At 49.9% G+C, this 26468-nt stretch overlaps 2 protein-coding genes across 2 annotated transcripts; both read right to left on the minus strand.

Moving 5' to 3' along the window:
* Positions 1-845: 845 nt before the first annotated feature.
* Positions 846-11067, minus strand: LOC310886963 (tubulin alpha-1C chain-like). Its single transcript, XM_083812274.1, has 5 exons — positions 10915-11067; positions 6830-7052; positions 3505-3653; positions 1448-2128; positions 846-1239 (listed from the first exon to the last, which is right to left on the minus strand). The coding sequence occupies exons 1-5, from the start codon at positions 11050-11052 to the stop codon at positions 946-948; spliced, it is 1485 nt and encodes a 494-aa protein (XP_083668400.1). The 5' UTR covers positions 11053-11067; the 3' UTR covers positions 846-945.
* Positions 11068-22773: 11706 nt separating this feature from the next.
* RABIF (RAB interacting factor) lies at positions 22774-26062 on the minus strand. Its single transcript, XM_083812275.1, has 2 exons — positions 25788-26062; positions 22774-25251 (listed from the first exon to the last, which is right to left on the minus strand). Exons 1-2 carry the CDS (start codon positions 26019-26021, stop codon positions 25012-25014), a joined length of 474 nt encoding a protein of 157 aa, XP_083668401.1. The 5' UTR covers positions 26022-26062; the 3' UTR covers positions 22774-25011.
* Positions 26063-26468: the final 406 nt, after the last annotated feature.

A 26468-nucleotide genomic window follows, 5' to 3' on the forward strand; every position in this document is an offset into this window, starting at 1 on the left:
AAATTTTTCGGAATCATCCATCTAAGGCAGAAATGGAAACAGGTTATTTGGCTTGTGGATCACTACTTGTGTTCCCAGTCCCCCACCCAGATCATGCTGAAGGCTTCACAGAAGCTGTCCACGTTCGAAGATAACCTGATTAGCCAAATCCTCCTGAGTTACATCAGATATGTGAATTACCATTCGTTCTTCTGCTTTCCATATAAGCTGAACCAATGAACTAATTTCTGAAAAAGAATCACTTAAGGGAAAACTGGTGTTTAACCCCAGCCAGCTAGCTCAGATTTTTGCTCAGAATTGAGCTTCAGCCACAAGGCTCGCTCCACAGAAAGCCAACAGGCAGGGACTGCATCATTGTGGGAGGACAAAGCAGCACCAGGGCAATCACCACAGGTCCTGACAGAAGTGACAGGTTTCTCATGCTACTGCACTCCCAAAAGGGCATCTCTCCCCCCTTCAGCATACCGTATCTCAATTACCTGTACATGCCAAATCTATGTATAGGAGAAAAAAATGAAGTAGCCTTTGTCTTTAGAGGTGTTGCACCTTTTCTTAAGGTTAAGTAATACAAGGTTAGTTCCTGTTACCTTGTATTGTGACAGCAGCTTTAGAACCTTGAAAAAAACGAGTAGCTAACGTCAAATCTTCCACCAAAAGCTTGAGCATGTTCTGGTCTTGGATTCTGGGGGCAAATATGCACTATTAGCTCTTTAAATAGAAATGCCTTAAGGAAAATAACTCCTCTAACTCTAGAATGATTACTTTATTCAGCTATCTTTCTCAGAAAGAAATTTTATCTCAGACAGACTATTTGCGTATGGTTAATGAAGGTGTTTGGACACTACTGAATGTCTTAAAGAAGTTTATTCCAATCATTAGACATGATTTACACTGCTACTAAAAAGGCAGTAAATGGCAGAGACTTGCAATTCACTTTTGTTGTATTTAATATTCTTCACCTTCATCTTCTCCATCCATCGAGTCTGTGCCCACTTCTTCGTAATCTTTTTCAAGTGCAGCCAAATCTTCCCGAGCCTCTGAAAATTCCCCTTCCTCCATCCCTTCTCCAACATACCAGTGAACAAAGGCACGTTTGGCATACATCAGATCAAACTTGTGGTCTAGACGAGCCCATGCCTCCGCAATGGCTGTAGTGTTGCTCAGCATGCACACCGCCCGCTGGACTTTGGCTAGGTCACCACCAGGAACCACTGTTGGAGGCTGGTAATTGATGCCAACCTATGGGAAAAGCAGAAGAAACCATGAGTTGCCTTCTAGGATTTGACATTGACTATAGTCAAAGTCAGAAAGCAGCTCTGTACAAGAACACAAGCCTCCATTTATTAAAGTCAGGTACCTACAGAAGATTTTAATGAGAAAATATACTTTGTACGCCCATTACAGTGAACAACAAGTCCAAGAGATTCATGATGCAACTGAGACTTGCCTTAAAACCAGTAGGGCACCAGTCCACGAACTGGATTGTGCGCTTGGTTTTGATAGCAGCAATAGCAGCATTGACATCCTTGGGGACAACATCCCCGCGGTACAGCATACAGCAGGCCATGTACTTGCCATGGCGAGGGTCACACTTCACCATCTGATTGGATGGCTCAAAGCAGGCGTTGGTGATCTCGGACACAGAGAGTTGCTCATGATAGGCTTTCTCTGCTGAAATAATTGGGGAGTATGTTACCAGCGGGAAGTGGATGCGAGGGTAAGGCACCAAGTTAGTTTGAAATTCAGTAAGATCCACATTTAAGGCACCATCGAATCTGAGGGAAGCGGTAATGGAAGACACTATCTGGCCAATGAGGCGATTGAGATTGGTGTAGGTCGGGCGTTCAATGTCCAGATTCCTACGGCAAATGTCATAGATGGCCTCATTGTCAACCATAAAGGCACAGTCGGAATGCTCCAGGGTGGTGTGGGTAGTCAGGATGGAGTTGTACGGCTCAACAACAGCTGTTGAGACCTGTGGCGCAGGGTAGATGGCAAATTCCAATTTTGATTTTTTCCCATAGTCAACTGATAGGCGTTCCATCAACAGGGAAGTAAAACCTGAGCCAGTGCCTCCCCCAAAACTGTGGAAAATCAGGAAACCCTGCAAGCCAGTGCATTGATCAGACTGAAAGAGAAAATACATATGTTATAGCAATTGTATACATATTAAGAATCCCAAAACAAGCCTACTTCAAAAACTCATGAAAGACAATTCTGACACATGCCAACTGATCAAGCTTCAGGAAACTAATATTTAATTCATCCATCGTTTATCAAGGAATTATCCCATAGAAAAACATTCCAAACTTGTATTCTTAGCTGTTTTAAACCACCTACATGCTGGAAGGCAGCCCTTCCACTTGAAATTACTACCTCAAAGCTTTCTCTACCCCCATTATCATGCCAAGGCAGTTAACAATTAAACAAAGCAATATTCAAAGAGCTATAGATCGTCTACCCCTTATGCTGATTTGATATTCTCTATCTGCATAAAGTGTAGGATACCCCGTCTTAGAACTACTGCTATAGTTCTGCACAAGCTGCAAGCGCGCAGCTCAGTTCAGGGAGATGACCTGTCAAGAAGCATTATGCTGCCATTCCAGTTTAGTCTTCTCAGATGAAGCAGCTAGACTGCCTCTTCCTGAGAAAAAGCGTGCCACATGATGCTTACCTGAATTCCCAGGACTGGCAGGGAATTAAAACAGCTTGTAAGAGGAAGTTATAACCATATTTCTCAGGTCAAAGTACAGCCTGCTACAGTTTTAGCTTTAGAGCCTGTGGCAGCCAAGTGTTGATAATATCAGCTTTGATCCACAAAAGGTGTGTTTTCTGCTAACTCATTTAGCATTCCATATTAAAGCACCAGAGGTAAAGTCCGGATTTTTTTTTTTTTAACACAATGAGAACACCTTGCCTTTGTGACACAGATTTGGCAAAGTATATACTAACTGCCCTAAAAAGGGAACTCTAACCCAAGCTGATGGCTTCACGATCTGCCACATGATCAAAGTACTAGGAAGCCTGAACCATCACAACAACCTCTTGGGATTTATTCCCTTTTCTACTGCTGTTACCATAAAATTGAATCAGAAATTTTAACAGGAGGAAATGCAAACAAAAGTCTAAACCACATAAGCAAACACACCTATTTAAGCTTCCTTGCAAGAGCTCCAGCCAGAGACCAATCCTTTTCCAGCAGAAGCTATGCAAATCAGAATCATCTCTGTCCTGGCTTTCTGAAGTTAACATGAAGCTAAAAAAACCTTTGGACATCTCATCAATATTTGAGGTCATCTGGAAGCCCTATCTGATAGAAGTAATCCAAACATCCTCTAAGAATAAAAATGGATGCAGAGTAAGTCCACAGCTTCTCCTACCATGGAACAAATTAAAGCACAGCTTACAGGCCTATGTATTTTGGCAATTTCCAAAACCTAATTTCCAAACCCTGTAAAACAAGATAAAGAAGCTTGTTTAAGAGCCTCCAGTGAAATGTCTTACCAGTTTCCTGATACGTTCCAGGACTAGGTCAATTATCTCTTTCCCAACAGTGTAATGACCTCGAGCATAGTTATTCGCAGCATCTTCTTTACCAGATATCAGTTGCTCAGGATGAAAGAGTTGTCTGTATGTTCCGTTCCTAACTTCATCTGAGGAGACAAGATACATATTTTTTTAAGTTAACTTTCTATGTAGATCAGGTTTTCCAAACACCTGGATACCTAGGTATTTTCAAAGTCTGGATACCTACTTCTGAAGGTATCCAGACTAAAATACCTTAAAATACACAGATAAAAAGCAGCTTGTTTTCTATTAGAAGGCGATACCAAATACATAGTACAGTCTAAGTGCTAAATACACAAGAAAAATGAAATTACTGCTTCAGAAACTGCCCTCTTTTCACAAAAAGTTTAGGTTTTTGATCTGCCAGAACAATTTGTAACTGAACTACGCCAGCAGAATCAGTCTACTGTAGTTTAAGACTCAGTTCAAGGCCCACTCCACAAATTAACATCTGAAATACTGCTTTTCCTCTGTATTTTCCAAGTCCTCCAGAAGCAGCTTTCTGCAGCCATGGGCAGTCAGAGCCTACACTGCTTGCCTATCCCCTCGTTTCCTTTAACTGCACTTTCTGCCAAGGGTAGAAGAGAATGTTCAAATGGAACAGATGTTCCTGTACAGATATTCAGTTGTTCAAATATTACTAGAGCAAATGTAAACTCTAGCATGAATGGCTGCTATAAAGAAACCATATGAATGAACACAGAACACCCCCCACCCCCCGTGTCCAACCTCCCTCCCTTTCCCAGCTACAGATCTGGAGAACAATTCCGAGTTATGATCTCTACTTGCTATCAGAAATATGCACTTGTATCTAGGAGGCTGAAGCTCTGTCCTACCACAGAGCTAAAGGCACTCCGCATAGCTTTGTCTCTGGTTTAGCTCAAGCCATTCTTGAGCTATACTGTAATGCAGCACTCCATACTTCAATTAAAATCAGGTGGAGAGAGCCAAGAGCTTTATTAACTACAGATGAAGTTGCCTGTGCACATATATTCTTTTTAAGTTGAAAGTAAGTACACGAGACTTAAAGCTGTGTAGAATTCAAGATTTATATACAGACTTATTATTTGAGCCAATTTAGACTGACCGGCTACCACTGTAGGTTGCAGTCCCATACTCCAAAGTATTTCCATGACTGCACCAGAACAAAAAATTCAGAGAATTCTATTATTCAGAACACAGATGCTCATAAGACTTCCTGCTTTAGCTTTCTAAGCTGAGAAACAAGGGTAAAAGGGAAAAATATAGAACCTCAGGAAAAACATAACTGGTGGGGGCAACATGAGTCAAGATGGTTCTGGGGGAGTAACAGCTTGAAGCGTTAAGAGGAATAGTCATCGGACTGTGAAAGCATGCTGGAAGGAAGAACTTGGAGTAGAGGGGACAGCTGAAGCAAGTTTTCCCTGGACATGCTGACCTCCACGTTTATGTCTCACTGGGGCAGATTTAAAGACCCTTACATTCCCAGGCATGTTTCTGCTCCCTGTTTCTTGGTGGGAAGCTTTGACAGTATTTTCACTTGCTGAACAGAGCTGATGCACACGGACAGCAGTCGTGCTGCTTTCACTGAGGGCAGCATTGTTATGAAGCTCCAGAAATCCCCGGCGTACACACATGGCAGCTACAGAGCTGCTGCACGCACAGTAGATGTTTTCTCAAGCAGGGCAGAGGGGCACGCTGCATGCAAAGAACCACACTAGCCCTGCCCATGGAGTTAGATCTATAGCTTTCAAATAAGCAGGGCAGGAATAAGGAAAGCAGGCTAGTCCCCAAAGGCAAATGATGCAACCTTTGCAACAAAAAGCCCCAACTTTTCTAGTATTACCAAGCATTTCATAAGACAGCCTTCTGCCAATCTCCCATACCACATTTACATCACTAGCAAGCACTGGAACACTGCCATTTACAATTTGTCCCAAGACTCACCAGCTCTTCCCCCAGAGGCAAGGTGAGAGCTTTGCCACCTGCTCTCCTTCACCTCATTTCTCAGCCTTTCCTGGTTGCTTAGAGCCACCACCTGGCCAGCAGCAGAGGAAGCAACAACCACAGGGCTCAAGAAAACAGAATATCTGACCTGCAACAGCTCCTGGGAATAATACAGCATAGGGCCAGAACGTGCTTTGACTCAGTGGACACGGCCCTAAGGGCTGTGCCTTAGTGATGGAACTCAGTGGTTCGGGTTTACGCTTGGACGTGATGACCTTGAAGGTCTTCTCCAAGCTAGGTAATTCTGTTCCAAAGCTCAGCCTGGCACTCCCAGCCTTGACTTGCTCAGCCTTTTGCTCTCCCGCAGAATTCATCCCACTGTATTGCCACAGTGGTTTGTGGTGTTGCAATTCACCCACAAAGGACCCTGAATTTGTGTATCCAGGAGTAGCCCAAGCCTATTCACTCACCTCCCCTTCCCAACTCTTTCTACATACTACAGAAAACAAACGAACACAGCAACTGCACAAGCACAGGCAATGCAGACCTCCTCTGAGAGCCTGAAATCGCCACCTAGGGCAGGACAGCCAAAGCTGACTCCGGCAGAATTACTCCATGCGCACGGATTGGCAAGAGCAAGAACACCACTGGTGTCTCAGGGAAGGGGCCTTGTGAAACGGGGGAGCTGAAATGGGGGAGCAGCTAACACCACCGAATGGGGAATTGGTCAGGGGCAGATGTGTGGGCTGAACATTAAGAGCCAGTACTGTCAGAGCATGGCTACAACTGATCTCCAGGATAGGAGTTGCTTGTTAGTCCAAGATCAGGCTGCAGGAAGTTGTAGTGTATACCTGGAGGTCCCTGAATTTAGGCTAACAATTGAGATGCATTACTGCAAGCACTACACAAGCTGGAAGACTGTTTTGGGAAAGCACAGGAATTGCTCCAATGTACAAGAAATCTATTTCGTGATGTCTATCAACTTTCTAAAAGGTTGCTGCTGCCTACTGTACACACCACACCATATGGTTTCAAGAGGCTGTAACTAGTACCTTCTATAGCAAACGCATGTGGCATAGTCAGAATTCCACAGGCTAGCAGAAGACAGTGTTTAATTCTTTAGGGCCCCAGAGCACCCATTATTTGCCACAGTCTCAATGAACACAAAGCCGAGCGTTTCCCATTACTAGGAAGATGTAGAGAAGCTTCGCACAGTAAAAATTTAAAGCCCCAAAGTCACAAGACTAGGGAAATGGGTCCCTTAGGCAAAAACATCCAAGTTAAATTAAATCTACCAGCATGCTCTACAGACCCTAGCACAGAACGCTGCATTTACCTATTACTGCTGGCTCGAGGTCCACAAACACAGCCCGAGGGACGTGTTTTCCTGCCCCAGTCTCACTGAAGAAGGTATTGAAGGAATCATCGCCGCCGCCGATGGTTTTGTCGCTCGGCATGGTACCGTTGGGCTGGATGCCATGCTCCAGGCAGTAGAGCTCCCAGCAGGCATTTCCGATCTGCACACCAGCTTGACCAACATGGACTGAGATGCACTCACGCTGCGGGGAGGAAAACATTGGATCACTCTACAGAAACGGCAGTTTCCTTGTTTAGAAAACATTCACGCGCACAGCTTGAACTCCCATACTGCAAAGCTCTTAAAACCTTGGCCTTGTTGTCTTGGTGTTAGGGCCATTTGGCACGAAGTCCGGCAGGACAAAAAAAGGTGCTTTCAGCCACCATCTACCTCCACCTCCAAAGGGCCCTTCTGGACCTTGTCATTCCTACAGACGGATTTCTCTTGGTTCATCCTATCCTCAAAGAGACAAGAAGAGTTTGACCAACTCTTCCAAATCCTTCCGCCAACTTCTCTCCATAACAGATACTGATTTAGAAAAACTGATGACTACACCTGGTGTTTTTTTTTTTTTGGCCTACATATCCAGAAAACCATCCCAACACTCCAAGCCCCATAAGCACTGCCACCAGAGAGAGCAAAACCTTCTGCAGGACCCAGGGCCATTTTGGTACATCCATACAAGAAATCAAAAATCTCTTGATCACTTTAGGACAATTCCCCATTCACAAGGAAGTCTTTGCCTATCCAAACCCCCTACTATCACTCTATAAATATGAAACATTACGGCTCATATTGCATCGCTGCATGCAAAATAATGAACTCCTTAGCACTGAACAGTACTCTACTCCATTGAACCTCATTTAAGCTGTGTACAAAACAGTTTGTGTCAGCAGGAAGAACAATCCATACCCATTTTCAGATTCCCAAGTTGCCTTTGATGTCCAGAGCACAGTGCCAGCTTCCTTATATTTCACCATAGAGCTTTGAATATTAAAAGCCAAACCACGACTGAACTATCTCCAGACTCCTGGTCCGTAGCATTTCATAGTAACTTCTGGCTTTGAGTTAGAGTCAAACACATTCTTCTGAGTATAGAACAGTTTGGAGTAAGTCACACTGTACTACGTTCACACCCTACAACTGGGTGATACAATTAGTCTCCAAAAACTCCAGGATAAGCAGGATCTAGAACTGCCTAGTTCACAGGACTAACGAACGCAGGGAAGTAGCAGCATTTTTTAATTTCCTTGGGAACACCAAGAAATCAGTCTTTATTTGCTAAAAACACCACCTGTTCTCAACTACAGCACTGAGAAGCCGAGAACAATTTCAGCTCTCCAACCACCTAAGCTGTCCATTCAGATACGCAGCGCCCAGAGCAATCCACAGCCTCTGCAACCCGCCGTGCTCAGAGCTGCTGCCATCCTGCTCCTCTCCAAGGCTGTTGCTTCATCTGTCTCCAGGAGAAAGCACTGGGTTTGGCAAGGTACTGGAACAGCAGAGGACAGCCAACCCACACGCTGTAAATAGGGCAGCTTCAGTACACAGCCAGCAAGGCTGCGCTGTCCCAGAGAAGCCAGGCCACATCCAACTCCCAGGGAAGCGGGCCAGCCTGCAACTCTTTTCCACTGAGAGGAAAAAGTACAATATTAACCCCATCGACGTGCAGCCTCACCTGCAACCATGTCCTACCAGTGAGGTACACTCCTAACAAAACTCCGAAGCAGCTGGAGGTCCCTGAAAGGAAGTGCGTAGGGACTAGCTTGCCCAAAAAGGTGAAAGCATGGAGGATGTCAAAATAAGCACGGGCTTTCCAGCATCAAATGAACTAATATCACTTCCTGAAACTACACAAAAAATGACAATTTATATTTAAAAAAAAGTCTTGGAACATACAGCCTGGGCAACACAGCCCCAGTTCAGGTCCTGCAGGTGTCATCTTGAACACATGCATGTTTACTTTGATCAAGTACAAAGTTCAGCACTTGGGGCAGAATGAGCCCCGTGCCTCAGTACAAATAAAGAAACAGATAACTGCGAAGCTGCCCTGCTGAAGAGATCCTGGGGGTCACCACAGGAACCATCCTGGATGTTCAGCAAGGCATCCTCATCCTGAACGAGGCAAGCAATGTGCCAGGCTGCCAAAGGAGACACAGGGCTGCAAGAGAATCCTTCCCCTTCTCTCCCCTGCAGGAGGCTTCAGGTCAGTGTTAGGATGCTGCGAAATCTGGGCTGGGTGTTAGAAAAGCTTCACCTGCAGGGTGGTGCAGCCCCGGAACAGGTCACCAGAGAGGCAGGAAGAGATCTGCATCCTTGGAGGGTTTCAAAGTCTGGATTGACAAAAATCGGTCACGCAAACCTGACCTGCCACTAGTCTTGGCCCTGCTTTGGGAGCTCTCTTCAAATGCTTTTCTGCAATTTTACCAAGTACCTTTATATAGTAGGCGGCTATTTAGTGAAACAAGAATTACTATTAGGCACTGATGTCTAAGAGTCTGCATATTCCCTTCCCACCAAGAACACTAACCAACAGAACAAACCCTGAGCCTGGGAAGTGCAGTGTCCAAGACCTAAAGAGAGGCAACAGACAACTGTCATTACAGCTCTCGGCCTTCACACATCACCAGTGTCATGTTAATAAGGTTTAACTACGTACTACTCACAATACTGTTAAATGCTGTATTCAAGCCACAAGTCAGGACACAGAATGCTGAAGGAATTAATACTACAGACCCTCCCACACCTTCCACTTCCATACGCTATTTTCAAGCACGGACTCAGTCTCACTGAAGTTTCCCACAGAACCTGGGAAGTCCTGCACCCAACCCAAACCTCCCAGGCCCCCTATTTGCCTCTGCCTCCTTTTGTTACATGATCTGCTCCAGCTGAAGAGTGTTGGCTTATCTTCTGTAACTGCCTTTTCTGTAGCTGCAGACTATTAAATTAAATATTTATTAAATATTAAATATTCCCATGGTGTACTCTTTGCCAGACTGCAGAAGCCCAGCTCCCTCCAACTGTCCTTGTGAATCATGCTCTAGGTCCCTTACACTCTCCAGCACAGCATTTCAGGCACAGCTTCATCTGTGTAGAGGGAAAGCAAACTTTAATGAAAACGGCTGTACTGGCTTAGATCAAGTTCAACAACGTAGCCAGGAATGTGGTTTCCCAAGTAGGAAGCTCATCTCTCACCACTGGTGTTACCTGTGATAACTGCACCCCCTGCGAAGGTGGGGGGCTGCAGTCACGTTGACACTGCTTCAGCTAAAAACATGACCACGAACAGCTCCCAGGGGAGGGTAAGAACACGGCAAGGACATCACCTCTCTCTCCCCCCCAGTGCTCTCATACTGTTTAACCACTGTCAACTCAACAGGCGTTCTCTGTGCATCCATGAGGACGCAGAAGCGGTCTGTCACGTTTCTTAAACCCGCGCATCATCACGTTTCTTAAATCCTCTCCTGCACGAGGGCTTTGCTATACAGACGAGGTCTTCGTGCTTGCCCCGAAGCCCCCGCTCGTTGCCCTGGAAGGCAGGGCGCTGCCCCCCACCCCTTACCATCCCCCCACCTTTCAGCCCCCCCCTCCGTACCCCCAAGCGGTGCCTCCCACGGGCGCTCCGCTCCAGCTTCGTCACCCGGCCGAGCCCCGGAGGAATTAAATCCCCCCCCCCCCCGCCGCCCCTTCCCTCACCGCCGGGACGAGACGAGCGGGGCTCCGGCTGCCAGCGGCCCCCGGAGGGGGAGCCCCCCGGCACCTCGCCTCCCCCCCCGGGCACCTCCCTCCCCGCTGTCTACCCCCCACGGGCGCCTCAGCTCCTCTCAGCGGACCCCGCACCAACAGCCCCGGGGGGGCGCGGGGCCCCGCCGCCGCCGCCATGTTCTCGGCGGAGCCGCCTCCATTTTGGGACGCCTCCAGTTGTTACGCTCCGCGCCCGCCGTCAGGAGCAGGGCTCGCCCGGCCTCCCCTGACCCCTTCCCCTGTCTCCGTCTCCGTCCCCGTCTCAGCGCCTGGAGCCGAGCCGAGCCGAGCCGGCCGCCGCCTCCCCCCGCCCCGCTCACCATGGCTCCTCGGGCCGGCAGCGCTGGGGGCAGCAGACGCGCAACGGGTCTGGGCAGCGCCGCGAATGCAGCCGCCCTGCCCCGGCCCGCCCTATATAAACGAGGGGCGGGGCTGCTGGCTCCTTCCGTCCTGCTCATTGGCTACGCCTCGCCCGGAGGCGTCGCCCGCTCGCAGCGCTATTGGGTGGCTGCGCTTGGAGACTGTTCGCTCTCCCAATCGGCGCCGGGCGGCGGCGGAGCGGGCCGCGCAATTGGAGCGCAGGTATGAATTTCAGCTTCTTGCGCGAGCTATTGGTTGGTTCGTAAAGAGGGGCGGGGAGGGGGGCGGGGCTCAGTCTTCCCGCCAACGGAGGGCAGCGCCCATTTTTTTCCTCAGGCTGAGGGGCTGTGGCTCCTTCATGGCCCCGGGCCGGGGGGCTCCGCGCTGGGCTCCGGTCAGAGCCCGCCCGTGTCCGGCCAAACGGCCAGGCAAAGGGCTTGGTGCTTGGGTCGCCCCAAACCAGGCAGGCCCTGAGGGAGCTCTGCTCTGGTGGTGGAAGTCAGCAGGCTATGCTGTGCTTGGCCAACTATCACCAAAAGCAATAGTCACACAACGAGAAGGACTTAAGTCCAAAGAACCTGATCCAGAAAAAACCCTAATAAAATCATTGCATTTCGTGTTGAAATAAATATGTTGAGTAAATGCCCCAATTTAAACCAAGTGTTAAGACGGTGTAAAAACCCTGTGGTGTGTCCCAATATTAATAATAAAATTAATATAAATATTAATGTAATATTTAACATTTATATTAACAGAAATACTGATGATGTCGCCAAACTTTTTGGGTGGAAAGTGGCAGCTACATGGCACGCATGGGAAGCTTCATAACCGGAGCGCCATGGGAAGCACAGCATCAATTTCAGGAAATTGCTTCTCCCCCTGCTGAGCTAAGCTTTTGAGGGCAGGATACGTATTTGAAACAATTTTAAGCAATAACAAAGAAGTAGATCGTGTTTTCCTCTTCCTGTGTAGCTCTCCACTCCTGTGAGCAGCTTCAACAGGAGGGGCACAATGGTTGCGTCACATCTGAAGGGAGCCTGGTGCAGTTGTGTCAGCTCACCGGGGCCTATAGGTAGCTGGAACAAGGGATGGAAATTGGTAAACCCCCCTCAGTACTACTGAGCTCAAGAGGTTGATAACTAAAACCCGTTAAGGATGCTTCTATCGCTGTCACTGAAGTCACTGTGATCATTCCAACACAGGGTGTGGAAATGAAACCTGAGAGGCTACAAACTCAGAATTACTGAAAGAAAAGATGGGCAAAAGGCCTCCAGAAAGCAAGGATCAGAATGAGAGAGAAGGACAGAGAGATGAAGGGAGGGGGGAAGGCAGAAGTAATATTGATATACTTGTTTTTCCAAAGAATTATGCCAAACGTGAGTAGCTGGCTGAAAAACAGCTAAAATATGACAGTCCTAGGCTGCTCATATTTAGAGAATTTGGCTGCCTCCACACAAGAGGAAGGTTGACAAGGGTTTGGGGGACGGTGGGGAGCAATCACACATACGAGTACGTATATGTTCAGCAGGATCTACTTTCTCCTGCTCCTGCTCAATAACCATACTGTGAGTACGGAATGGAAACCTTTCTGGAACTGTTAGCTGGATGGTGAGGGCTGTTGACATCAGATGAATACATACAGCTTTGCAATTAGTTTATTTTTAAAATGTCTTCTGTGCTTCTAAGTAATCTAGTCCTCAACAAGCACAAACTATGTGCTTAGTGTTATCAGGTTGGTATATATTTGAATAATCCAATCAACATTAAACTTCTAATAAACTCCCATTCCAGCTGAGCTCTTGTAATATGCTACAGTTGGCTCTGAGACCTGAGAGGACTTGTCTTTCTGTTTTTTTCATTTTCTTTGTTTTATGCTAATTGCTTAGCCTCATTTCATTGAGGTATAATCTTGGCTGCAACGTGCCTTTAGCTTAGTCAGTATCCTTAGTGAAGCTGTTTGGTAGAGGAGAATAGGACAGTCCTCAGAGTCACAAAATCACAGTGGTGGAGGTGGGAAGGGCCCCCTGGGTCCCTCCGGTCCCCTCTGCCCCAGCAGGGCCACCCCGAGCAGGGTGCCCAGGGCCACGTCCAGGCGGGTTTGGAGCTCCCCAAGGAGGAGACCCCACAGCCTCGGGGCTGCGGCCCCCCCAGCACAGCCGTGCTGCTGGGGGTCAGGGGGAGCCTCCTGGGCTCCAGGTTGTGCCCAGCGCCTCTGGGCCTGGCCCTGGGCACCGCTGACAAGAGCCTGGCTCCGTCCCCTCGTCCCCTCCCTGCAGGAACGTGCAGGCCTTGGGGAGCTGCCCCTGAGCCTCCTCTTCTCCAGGCTGAGCAGCCCCAGCTCCCAGCCTCCGCTCACAGCAGCGATGCTCCAGCCCCTCAGCACCTTCACCGCCAGCCTGCCCAGGTCTCTCTCACACTGGGGAGCCCAGCACTGGTCCCAGCGCTGCAGGTGCTGAGCAGAGGGGCAGGATCAGCTCCCTCACCCTGTTGGCAGCGCTTTGCCTGATGCAGCCCAGGACACCATCGGCTTTCTCTGCAGCGAGGGCACAGTGCTGGCTCAATGCCCTAGCTGTCTGAGACATGCAGAACAGAAATCTGCAGTCACCGGTGTTCACACTCCAATGGGAAGGATCACACCTGAAGTGCAAGGCTGTCTTCTGGGACTGCCCTTCCTCCCAGTGATCATACAACATCCCATGAGCTATTACAGCAATTGCTAATGGAAGATAAAAGAAGACAATAGCGACAATAGTTCAGTTTCTTTAGTCTCTTTTTTTTAAAAAAAAAAAAAAAGTTACATCTTATTTTTTTTCTCGTCCTGCCATCTGTTGTGCTTTTCTCAATGCTTGTCCTGAAAGATAAAAAAGAAAACAGACCAAACTTTATTTCATGATACCACATATTGCAACTGTATTTTAAATATTTCAGTGAGTTTTTTTTTTCCTTCTCCTTTAAGCTTCCCATTTTAGGCATCAGGTGAGTCTGTGAAAATGTCTTGCTTTCATTCAAAAAATACATTTGGTTCTGGCCTTTCAAATTTCTAATTAAATCTTCAACCCGTGAGCAAAGTTTGAGCTTGGCTCTAAAACCTACAGAAAAGAAGTTTCCACAACGATTTTTTTTTAAAAACTTCATGAATTATAAAATGCTCAGACCTGAAATAACACTCACACTACTCTATCTGTCCTTCCAACTCTGCCAATGCAGGTTAGTAATGGGGCCAGCCCCTGAACTGTCAATGGCACACGATCGCACTGTGGTGTTTTATTCTCCTTTATAAATGTCACAGGACCATAAAACCAGAATGGTCAGACACCTTGCAAAAGCAGGATATGAAAACGGTCTCACCGAGTGAGTGCAGCGGGTGTTCTTCTCAGCTTAGTTCACAAGTAAAATTGGACTCAGGCCAGGCTGGGGTATTACAGTACGCCTTGGTCCAGCTTAAACGGAGGTTTTCACGTACTTAACTACTCTCCTAATTACCTGGTCTGATTTGTCTTAACAGCTCTGGGAAATGGATTTTGGCACAGAGCTCAGCTCTGTAAAGCAGCATTATCCCCGATAATCTGGACTTACCAGGACTGCCCCAGCTGCACGAAGCGTTTCTTGACTTCAGTGAGAAAATCAGGTTTTGGTGCTATTTTGACAAATTGCATACAGCCACTCGGGCACCTGAAATCTGCTCTGTTGTACCGCATGAACTGCAATAAGGCTTCAGTCCCTGGGCTCCAGCGGCATAAAAGGGGCATCGAGACAGTGGGAGCAGGCAGCTGGCGGCTCGTGCTGAGTTTGCCTTGGTGTGCCTTGCCGTAGCTGCACTGACGAGAAATAACGCAGCCCTACAGAAGGTGGTGTTGCTGGATGCCTGGAAAAACATTTCCATGGGACTGAAATGCATTGGATTTAGTCTGACTAAACGTTAATGTAAAGTCCTAGGGGCTATCGTGTATCCACAACTTCTTGAATACATTCTTTTTGTTTTACTGGATATTATTTCTGAGTGCGGTGTGAGAATTTTTTATATTTCTCTAGGATTTCTCCGCGTCTGGTAATGCTATCAAGGCCCGCGGAGCACAGACTTTGGCTGTGTACCGTATTTTCAGTGAATACGACACTTCCAGAAAATGCCAGAGTGCTGTGTACTTGTGGTAAAATCTCAGCAGCTCCACAGTGGGTCTGGGGCTTCTCGGATGAACCTTCTTTGAATGTACAACCATGCAGCTCTTACTTTCTGTTCTTTCTGAGAAATGTTGGACAAATGATGCATGCACCAGTGAAATCCTTGATAAAAATGTGATAGCCTTACCCCCGTATCTGTCTGCTAAATGTCAGTGCCAGGTTTGAGATGATCTGGGATTTTCATGCACTGCTTTCCAGCACTCTAACTGGCAACAGTGAAATGCTGCAGGGTCTCGACTCCTCATTCCCAGTTCACAGAAAACTCTTGGTGTCCTGCACTGTTACAGGATCGGGTATTTTGGGGGGCTGGCGAGGAATTCCTTCCAAATCACTTCACAGGGATCTTGACGTATTTTGCTTTTGTTTTAATCTTCATTTGCAACACGGGGTGCAGCTCCCTTGGGGTCATCTGATCCGGGAGCGTGCCTGACCTCTGGAGGGAGGCCGGCCGCCCTGCCTGGGGCCGCTCGCCGAGCAGTTTTATGGGGCCTCCGACTTTATGGGGCCTCCGACTGCACGGCCGACCTTTGGCTGCTGCCGAACACGGCTCTGCAAGGCTGGGGAGGGACGAGGTTCCTGACACCGAGCAAAGCAGCGCCTTTGTTAGCCCTTCGGAGAGGTGGAAGACAAACAGGGCTAAACAGGGCGTTTGTTCTTTTTTTCTCTCCGTAGACTTGCAGGGAATGGCAGATAAGGGAAGTCTGGCTAGCAAGAAAGGGGGAAAGCAGTGCTTCCTGCACGGTGCGATGAGATTTTTCGTTGGTTTAATACTTGCTGCAGTCAGGTCCTGCTTAGCCTAACCCACCTGCCCTCTCAGGCCCGGGCACTGCTTACGGACCCCGCTGTCGGTAGCTGCACGAGCAGACGGCACCGTGGCCTTTCCTGCCTGACTGCTCTGATGCGAACTAAATGAAGCAGGCAAATCAAGAAAAGATAGCCGGAATGGGAAGCTCCGTTTCGCTAAATCAGCTTCAAATCGCAAACCATTGCAGCTCTGTCTGCAGATATCTCCTTGCCCCCGTGGCCAAGGTACAAAGGGGCCTCGCCGGAGCAGAAGGTGCACACGCAGGAGATTTCCAGTGCCTGTGCAAGCTGAACGTCAACGAGCCCCGCTGGAAGGGAAGGCAAACCCTGCGCTGCCACGGCTGCGGGGTACAGCCCTACAGAGGAACTGCCTGGGCAAGTGGGGTGCACCCGAGCACCCGGGGTGCTCAGCTCCCAGAGGGACACTGCAAATGTTGTGGCAAATCAGCTCATATCACGGGGCTTTGATTGCAGTGTGAAATGTTTATCCCATCACACGTACCTGGGCATTTTATCTCAAGTGCTGCGCATCGCAAGCAGAAAGGAAAGGCTCGGGGAAGGCGCACAACACGGGGAAACGCTCGTTCCACTGATCTCAGGCCAAACCTCCACGGGAGGACGTGGGTTCTCCGTGAGGGTTTTGGGAATGTGTGCCAAGAAATATCTTTCATTTAGAGCTGAAAAATATCCGACTAGATGGAGCTGAATTAATTTCTGACCTAAACACTCCCCGTTCCAGACGGGCTGGAGATCCGTAGATATGGGGCTGGTGACAGAACACGTAGCTGGAGTGGGTCGGACGAGGTAAGCAATTGTTCCTCTCCTGAACGCTGAACGTGTTCGGTAGGCATATCTCTAATTATATGATTACAGCCTGTTTATACCCGGTCCTCTCCCTTGCAGGGAGTGTCAAAACAAGTGGAAGGATGTGCTTGAGTTGCCAAATTGGAACCCCAAAGGGCTGGGCTCTCCTTTTGTTTTGCGAGATTTCCTACGTGATAGTCAGCAGAACTGCAGCAGAACGCGTGTACGGGGGAGCTTAATATTGCGCTGGCAAGTTTAATATCAGCTTTCTCTACCTCGATCATTTGACTTCGTAACCTTAATGGGCTATTAATGTAGCTTCTTTGCAGGTAATCCTTAAATAAGTTCCTGTTTTTAATGGCCTTAAATACATTCCCTATTTTTAAATATTTCATTATTTGCTCTTCCAACTGTTTTAATCCTGCTCGTGCAAGCATGGACTTTGCTACCTGCCCTATTTTTTGTTCTCCACAAGTCCACATTGCAGGGGCTGTTTCCAATCCCTGCTTGTTTTAAATGCTGCTTCAGCCCTGCCTTTCACAGGGTAATTCTTGCCTGCCTGCCTGGGGTAACAAACCTCCAGCAGACATCTGTAGGAGCTCAAACAGTTTCTCTGTCAAGCCCAGTTATTTATTTATTTATTTTACACTTAAAGGCCTTCAGAATTACTCACCTAATTGCAATGCCATCTCTGTATGGAGAGTTTTGTGCTGCTGTGCTTGGTTTTGGTACCCCTCCATCTCAAATTATGCCAGTTTGGTAACCATATCGCCTGTCTTGGTTAAATGTATGGGCCCAGGTTCTGTTAGCTACCTGAACGTAAACTGACTCTAGCCTATAATATATTTTTCATTCCCCATCACTAACTTTTGATTAAGATACTGAAAATAAACCTTGTCTTGCTGCAACTTCAGGCCTTTTATTTTTATTTTTTTTTTAAGAGGGGGTAACTGAAATCACTCATTAGACCTGACCTCTCTCTCTCTAGTTAACCTTCTTCCCCCAGTCAAACAGTAACCCTGCCTCCCAACTCATTTGTATTTCTAGTGTTTGGACATTCTCATCTGTACTGATGCCATGCTGCATGGTTCTTTCAACCAAGCAACACCTCAGCTGGTGCTGCAGGTGGCCGACACGGCAAACAGCTCCCATCGCAGCCCAGAGCTGCCAGTGGCAGCAGAGGCCGGGTGAAGCGACACGGATCTGAGTCCATTCCTCCATCTTCAGTGCACACAGGGCGGTTTTAAAGAGAATCCATTGGGTTCGTGACCAGGTAGGAACAGAAGCTCCATGGCCTGTCTCAGATCCGGGATGCGGTGAACTCACGGTGACACCAACCAGCTGCAGAGGAGCATCGGAACAGAGCTGGGCATTCATTTCCCCACGCACCTTGAAGATTTAAGTGCACTGACTGCGCCAGAGAGCTCCGGGTGGCACAGTAGCCTGCTGAGGGTATGCACACGAGGCACAGCAGGGACCCCACTGCAACCAGTGCGCCCAGTCCAGCACTGCGTCGGCCTTGTGAGCAGCTGCCTGTGGCGACAACCAGGCTTCGCTGACAGCTGTTACAACACCAGTTAAACATTAGTTTAGCTACAGCAGCAGCACGATAAATCTGATTGGAAAGGCAGCGGGTGCCAAGAAATGGATGCCAAGAAATAGAGCGAGAGGTTCCCAGCTGACAGGAGCTGTGCTTTGTGCTGTGCTGCTCCAAGCGCTGCAGTGGGCACGGTGGCTTCACCTCTCCCAAAGTCGGGAGCTGGGGCTCAGGCACAGGCCAGCTGCACGCAGACGTTGCCTTTTGGCACTAGCGTACAGGGTTTTCAATATAAATCCCCAAATCCCAGCAGGGCTCTGGAGAGAAGGGATGGGACCAGATCCCTCTGAACGGTGCTGGCATCGTGGGGGCCTTGCACAGCATCAGCCCCAGGGGGACCTGTGGCTGCAGAGGGCACTGAGCCTCCGAACTGCCTGCTGACACCTGCAGCTCTCCCAGCTGTTCCTCACCAAGGGAGGTTCCTTCACCAGCCTGAAGCCACTTTCCCCAAACATCCTTTCTCCTCTGGAGCTGAGTTGCGTGTTTGCTGACTCCTGGCGCTTCTGTCCTCGTGGCCTTTTTGGTGCCAGTCCCTTAGATCCGTCACAGCTTGACAGAGACCAGAGTCCTTCTGCCCGTGTCAGAGGACAGGAGCCACAGGCTGCTCCCTCCCCAGGAAAGCACGAGGCAGCTCTTGGAGCCACGTCTTCATGTGCCATTGCCAGAGATTCCAAAGTAACCAGAGGCTCTGCAGCGAGCTGTGGTCTGGCTGTTTGCCATGGAAAGAGCATGCTCTTAATAATGTTCCAGGCAGCGTGCAGAGCCAGCTGCTCCAGGAGGAGACAGATACCTGCGTTGACATGGCTTTGCTTGTTTTCCCTTGCTCTAAGGGCATCTCTTCCAGCTGCGCTTGAACAATTGCAGGGGGTTGCTCCTGGCAGCACGCACACGAGCGCTTTGCCTCTGCACGCACAGGGATTAAGGCAAGCAACTGTCTCCCTTCCTCCAGGGGAATTCAGAGCCTCCTGGAAGATAAGGAACATGAAAGCGGGAACAGAAACACAGCTGAGTATACACACGCTCCCTGCTGCTTCCCCAGTGAGAAGCGGGGATAAACGCACCCGTGCGGGAGCGCTGCTAGCACGGCCGCTCGTCCCAGGGCCTGCGGCTCCCCTGGCTGCCACAAATGGCTCTGAAAGACTTTTCAAGGACAGACGTTGCCTGCAGTTCTGACCTGTCCTGCCAGACCAACACACACCAGGAAGGCAGGCGGCTGGAAAAAACACAGCTCCGGCTCTCACTGCTTTGGCCTCCTCTGGCGGCTGAGCTGCGGCTGCATCGGTCAGAACTTGCCCCACTTTCAGGCCCAGCTCATTTGTGGGACTGGAGCCTGCCTCGAGCTGTTCCCCTCCACCCCAGCCAACACATCTGAGAGACTCCTGCCAAGGAGGGAAGGGTTGCTGTCTGTTTCTCCATGCAGCAGCCATATCGGAATGGTTCATATTGAACCGAAGACAAACCTGAAGCCCCCAGAAAGTGACCGTGATGTGTGATCGAGGGATAGATCCTCTGCCTGAAGCTGTTACCCCCCCCCCCCATGTAGCACCCTCTGAGCTTCAGACGTGCAGTATTTAAAAATCAGGTTTCAGCAGCCCATAGAGCTGACTGTGCAGTTCCAGATGAAGCGTTAGAAAGATGCAGGAACCAAATTCTCCACGGGGCCTCCTGCATCCCCTCTTAGGAGATGGAAACACGATCTGAGCAACCCAGAAACCTGTTCAGCTCCTCCTCTGCGACTCATTTAGGGATCAAAGCACTTCATTTTTACACCCTGCATGGCCTTTAAAGCAAGACATGTTTTCGGATGCCCGTGCATTTCACCCAAAGCACACCTGTGAGAAGACAACCTCTGCTTCTTTCACCCAGCTGGGGGCTGCAGCCCCACCGCTCAGTGATCTGCACTGCCAGGCCACCATCTCCCCACTCTCTGCCCTCTCCGACACAAAAAGCTCCAGCAGCACTTGTGAGAAAGCTGCACTTTAAGAACCCGGCCGAGGAGCAGCTCAGCACAAAAGTATCATTTATGCTGAGACGCACGACAGAAATTGGTTAAAGGAGCATAAAGCTGGCTTTTATGAAAATCTTTCTCTCTTTGCACTTTTATGGTAAGTTCCACTCGTCTGTTGTGGTTTCTTTCCATGGCCCCCAGCAACTGCAAAATACTTGGTGGTTTTAAGCAAAATACTTGGTGGTTTGGTGTTCCTTTGATTCTAGGCTTTGGCCATTATTAACCTGGCTTTGCAGGAGGCAGGGAAGCATTTCCCTGCACTATTTGTTTACGGACCCTGCAGCTATTTCCTATTATTTCCTATCCTCCTACTTTTCTTGTTCTTGCCAGGGAGTGAATTGTCAGGCACGTAAAATAACACGCAGAGACTTTTTATAACACATTTCAGATATCCCGCTTCTCCTAAACACTCACACATTGTAAAAACTGCCCGTGCTGATACGGCAGCGTCTGTCACGCAGCGTAACAGAGCTCTGCGGCTCCGAGGAAATAAGCAAGACGAGTAGGAGATGTAATTCCAGAGCTCTGTCTCCTAGTAAACCTGGCCCTGTTTTTGTCATTCCACAGCCCTTTCCTCAACTCTGCTGAGCTCCTTGACGCGCTACGTGCTGGCAGGAGGTTCCAGATGCATCGAGCTGCAGAAATTGCAAAGATCCTACCTTTAAGCCCTCCTGGCTGCCTACACGATGACAAACTGAATGTCGGAGCTCTAGAACTGCGAAGTCCTCCTCCAAGTTATTTCTTAACAGCCCGCATTGTCTTCCCTGCTCTGCCAAGGATTTGTTCTGTTAAGAGATGAGGACTCATGGAGACGCCCTGGTGCTGTCAGGCCCAGAAACCAAGACCTTTTTGCTGACCTGCAGAGCTAGGGAAAGAAGGGGGCCTCGATTTCCAGTCCCCGCTCTGAGCACCACTTGCCTACTTCCATGAAATGCACCTCAAAGAGGGAAAGGTGTGAACGCAACCTCTCACCAAGGGGTGGCTTGTGGCAGTTACCAGAGACAGATCTCACAGCCTCCTGCTGCCCAGCATAGGAAGACCCTCATCTCGTGAGTGAAGTCTGTGCAGCTATTTACGTAGAAGAATCCACTTCCAGATTAATTTAAGAGCAATCTTCACGTGGAAATAAGGGTTTCTGCTCTATCTTGTTGATGATAAAGATGGGCTGCAAGATGCGTGTTAACAGGTCTTACGTAAGCATTTCCTGTACCTGAAGTCTGGCTCTCGTCCTTTTTTTTCTTTCCTAGAAATTCCTGCAGGCAACTGGAAAACAGTTTTGCAACATGCTAGATAAACAGTGAAAAGATTATGTATGTGGGGCTAAATTTTGATTAGTTCCTGCTAACACGAGGACTGCTCAGCACTTCACTTGATGCTCCCAAATCTGATGTTGCTGCCTATTGCATGCAAGCAATCCCCCTCGAGGCAAGATTTGCTGACTGCAGACATTCTTCCTCTACAGCTCAGTTACTATCACAGCGGAACTGCCCAGGCTGAAATTCCACACAATGCTGCTTTTTCCCTTTTATTTCTTTTTTTGGGGGGGAGTCTGGGTGATGGGCTCCTGCAAAGCCCTGCGGCATGGCTGCACCTTTGTTGGGAGGATGTCCCTGCCTGCGCTGCGTGGACTTCAGGGCTGCACCCCACAGCTTCTCCGTGCTGCAGGAAGCCAGGATCCTACCCGAGACTGAAAGATCCCAAGAACTCGTGATGCAAGTTTCCTAGAGCGAATTCCCAGCACATTGTACGAAATTTCCTCTTAGCATTTCCAGAGTCTCCAAAATCTTTCTATGTGATCCTAACTCGTAGGAAAAAATCAGCAGGAACCACAAACCTGGGGCCCCTGGAGGATGCATCCACTCGGCGCATCTCTCACGCTGCGAGGCTGGAGGAGTTTCCTTTCCCATCTCCGAGCAGCACCGCACTGCAGTGGATTCGAATCTCTGCCACGCTGATTTGAAGGCTTTGACCTGAGATCTCCCAGCTCTTCAGGAAGCATTCTACTGCCGGGAAAGGCTGCTTTGAGCTTTCCTGTGTATTCGATGGGAAACTGTTGAGAGAACTACTGCAAAGGCAGCCCCATTCAGGCGCAGCAGTGACCTCTACCACTCCTGCTTGGGCCATCCTCATAGAAGAGAAGCCCAAAAGTGCTGTGAATCACCCCAGAACTGCTGCACCTCAGAACGTCACAAGAGCAGCCGGCACTGTCTCAAACAGCAGCATCCTCCACAGCGATGGGGCAAATATTTAATGCTGATTAGCACTTCAGCTTTGCAAATTTAATCTCAGTGAAAGTCAGTCTTTGAATCCCACTACTGAAATAAATCTCCTTCACTTCTGAAGACGTTGCTATTATTTAAAAAACAAAACAAAACAAAAAACCACCACAACACCCACACTGTTCAAATATGCAAAACTTACCAAAGATTGGATTGTCTACAAGACAGAGGCATCTTCATTTATTGTTCCCTCTACTGCTGTCACATTGTCTGTTTTTGTTTTCTTTCCAGGTCACCAGTAAGGCTGCCTCCACCTCTGCTCCACCCCAGTGCCACCCACTGATGGTTGCCCAATATCAGGATTTCACACATGTTTTTTGAGAGGTGTCATTTACTCAGCATTAGCCAAGCTGATATCCCCAAGCCTGTCCTGCACAGCGATGTCTTAAAAACGAAACTACTGCACAGTACATTTTATATTGCAGTAACATAGACCAGGATCTAGCTATTATAGATCGAAACACATCCCTAGTAAACAAACCGAGTGATAAAGTGACATTGAAGTGATGCAATCCCACTATTTCTTTGCGCCTGTGCAGAACCCACATGAAGCTCTCCTGCCCTTCTCGGTTACATTTCCTCAATGAAGCTGTTCAACTACAGAGCTTAGGGCTAAACAAGCAGAAGGGCACGGAGAAAACAGCACAGTTTTCATGTTGTACGCGCATGTGACACATTTAGCAAGGGCACAAGACTCACTTTCTACCCCAGCGAGAGCCTTAATCACCAGATTACAAAGGTACACTCTCCCTCCCACTGACGGCCCACAGCTGAGGTTCGTAACAGAGCAGCCCCAGAACAGCCGACGTCTCGGTTGCTTGACTTTTATATTACGGCAGAGTCTTCAAATCTGAAAAGTGCAGGTGCTCGAGCACTGGAAAAGAAAGGACTCGTTTCTCCCTCACCTGCTGTCATCAAGCCAGACCAGGATGCCTTTCGGGATAATCTACTTGAGGCTGTGCCTGCCTTAGGCTCCTGCCACCAAAATGGTTTCAGGAGAGAGACGTGAGGCAAAAGCCTCTCCCACAGCCATGAGGAGCAACATTTTTAATCTTTACCTACGACAGACCTTGATTTGGTGGTGAACAAAGAACTTCATCGCCCCAGCACAATGCCAGCTGCATCAGTACCCGAAGTGTTTATTAGCACAGCATACTGATACACCTGCTGCAAGACATGTTCTCGGGAGATGTGCCTCAATACAGCCACTGTAAAGCTGCTCCGTTATTCACACAAGAGTTTGCAAACCGAGAGTACAAACTGGACCGTGACTGCCAAAAGACTGAGAACTGTGCCTGCTGCAGGCTCCTTCAGTTTTCAGTCAGCTTTGTGCCCATCTTTTAAAAGAGAGAGGCCAGCACTGGATGCAGTATCCCAGCACTGCTCTTGCCAGCTGCTTTTACAGAAGAGGAATCGTCTCCTGACATCTCTGTTTAATACGCACACAGCTGTTTTGACATTCTTCAGCACTGAGACACTCGGTCATCAGACGCTGCTTGTCCAATGATTCAAATCCTTTTCAGGATGGAATCTCTTCACTCTTCCTTCCTGGACATACCATGGGCTTGCATTTTCTTTATTTGCCATTCTATCAGCGAGCTCTAGCTGTATCTTATTTTATTTCCAAGTACTCAGTTAATATAATCACGTTAGTTAAAATGCCTTACACACGCTTTAGGTGCCATATACTCTTACAGGTTACAGTTGTCAAGTAGGATGAGGTTTTAGAGAACCTAAATGTTAAGGTTTGGGGCAGGGTACATCTCCTCTGAAAATCAACAGAAGATACAGCCTTAAACCCTACAACTGCTTTGGCTGTAATTTAGACAATTTATGAGGCCACCATGATTCAACACAGCAGTCCTCTTCTCCTCTTGCCCCTGTGCCAGCATCCACATTTATAAGACTGTGTCACGAACCAATCAGCCTGAAAGACATCCTACCACACGGAAACAGCTGCCACACGAGGAAGAAGTGACAGAGAGCAGCCAAGAAGGCCTGGGACCGCTTCTAGCAACAGTGGCAGATCAAGCTACTTGGTGAAACTGTCACAGTGAGCTGTCCCTGCGGGTCACTGGTGACCTCCTACCAGCGACACCCTCCCCACGTGGGCTCTGGTAAGGAACCAGCCGTGCCGATGCTGTGTTTCTTGGTTAGTTTATGGATCGGTGCCCTGGGCCGGGGCAGCCAGCAGGGCTGTAAGTCAATAAAGCCGTGGCATAGCCAGGCTGTGGTCAGTCAGGCGCAGGGTGGCCAAGCCGTGTTCACCCAGCTGGGCTTCAGTTCGGCCCCTCGAGCTGTCCGGTAGCAGGGCGGCTGGGCTGCAGGGCTTCCTGGCAGCCAGTGCTCATCACCCCCGTCCCCAGCCCAGGCCGCGTCGCCGCTGTCACTCGTGTGCCACGCGCTCCAGTGCCACGTAGAAGCTGTCCTTGTCGTCCAGGCAGTGCCAGCCGATGGGCCCCGCCTCGCAGTCGGCGCACACCAGGAACTTGACGTTGCCCACGTCGCGGGTGAAGCCCACATTCTCAAAGGAGAACATGTCGCGCACCAGCCAGTGCTCCTGCACCACGTCCCCGCCGCTCGCTGCCGCCGCCACCGCCTTCTTCCTCATGGCGGGCAGGAGGAGCTGGGGGGAACACGGCATCACCGCCCTGCCTGCGGGGGCACCGCCGCCTCTCTGCCCCCCTATTCCCCTTTCTTACTTCCCTCTGCCCCCCACCTCTCTTTTTGCATCTCCTACTTCTCTGCCCTCCGTCTCTGGCCCCCCACACCTCTCTCTCTGCCTCCCCCCAACCTCTCTGCCCCCCATTCCCCTTCTCTGTCCCTCCCCTCTCCCTCTGCCCCCCCCAAGCCTCTTTCTGCCTCCCTCCACCTCACTGCCCCCCTATTCCTCCTCTCTGCCCCCCACATCCCCTCTGTGCCCCCCAGCCTCCCTCCGCCACCTCCCACCCCCTTCCCCCCCTCCCCCTCTCTTCCTGTACTCCCCCACCTCTCTGCCCCATTCCCCCTCTGCCCCCTCGTCCCCCCCCCGCCCCCCAAGCCTCTTTCTGCCTCCCCCCACCTCCCTGCCCCCCCTGTTCCTCCTCTCTGCCCCCTCCCCTCTCCCCGTGCTCCCCCCCATCCCCTCCCTGCCCCCCCTTTTTACCTCCCCCCTCCCCTCACCTCCCGCCGAGCGAAGGTGGCGGCACCGGGCAGCAGCACCCTGGAGCCGCAGCGCTGGCACAGCACCGCCTTCAGGTTCCGGCCCTGCGCGCACACCAGCTCGGCCGAGCCCGGCGCGGCGGGAGGAGAAGGAGAAGAAGGGGCAGGAGGGGAAGGAGCGGCAGGGGCAGGGGCAGCGGCAGCAGGGGACGGAGGCGCCGCCGCCGGCTCCATCCCGGCGCAGGCCGCCGCCATGGCCGCGCAGGCGCGCTGGGGCCGCCACCGCCCTGAGGAGCGGAGCTGGGCAGTGACGTGAGGCAGCGCCGTGCGCATGCGCTGTGCGGGAGGGGCGCTGAGGGGCTGCCCCTCATGTCGCCCCCCCCCCCCCCCCCGGGTCACCCCCCCCCCTCCCTCAGGTCACCCCCCCCTCAGATCATCGCCCCCCGGATCCCCCCCCCCACACATCACCTCAGATCACCCCCCTCAGATCGTCCCCCTCAGATCACCCCCACACCCATCACCCCGCCCAGATCACCCCCCTCAGATCACCCCCCCCCCACATCACCCCTCTCACATCACTCCCCCCCGTCGAAGATCCCCCCCTCAGCCCGTGTGGCTGCACCCAGAATCACAGAATCGTCTAGGTTGGAAGAGACCTCCAAGATCACCGAGTCCAACCCCTGACCTAACACTAACAAATCC

Source organism: Anser anser (assembly GCF_964211835.1).
Source record: "Anser anser genome assembly, chromosome: 27".
Lineage (NCBI taxonomy): Eukaryota > Metazoa > Chordata > Aves > Anseriformes > Anatidae > Anser > Anser anser.

What these genes read in the sequence shown, in the direction of transcription:
- LOC310886963 (XM_083812274.1), bottom strand. Translation starts at nt 11,052, where the DNA reads ATGAGCAGGACGGAAGGAGCCAGCAGCCCCGCCCCTCGTTTATATAGG. An exon ending in TGCCGGCCCGAGGAGCCATG is followed by an intron (nt 7,053 to 10,914) that starts GTGAGCGGGGCG and finishes TCCTCCCCGCAG; the next exon opens with CGTGAGTGCATCTCAGTCCA. An exon ending in TGGAACGTATCAGGAAACTG is followed by an intron (nt 2,129 to 3,504) that starts GTAAGACATTTC and finishes TTTCTCTTTCAG; the next exon opens with TCTGATCAATGCACTGGCTT.
- RABIF (XM_083812275.1), bottom strand. Translation starts at nt 26,021, where the DNA reads ATGGCGGCGGCCTGCGCCGGGATGGAGCCGGCGGCGGCGCCTCCGTCC. An exon ending in CCACCTTCGCTCGGCGGGAG is followed by an intron (nt 25,252 to 25,787) that starts GTGAGGGGAGGG and finishes TGTTCCCCCCAG; the next exon opens with CTCCTCCTGCCCGCCATGAG.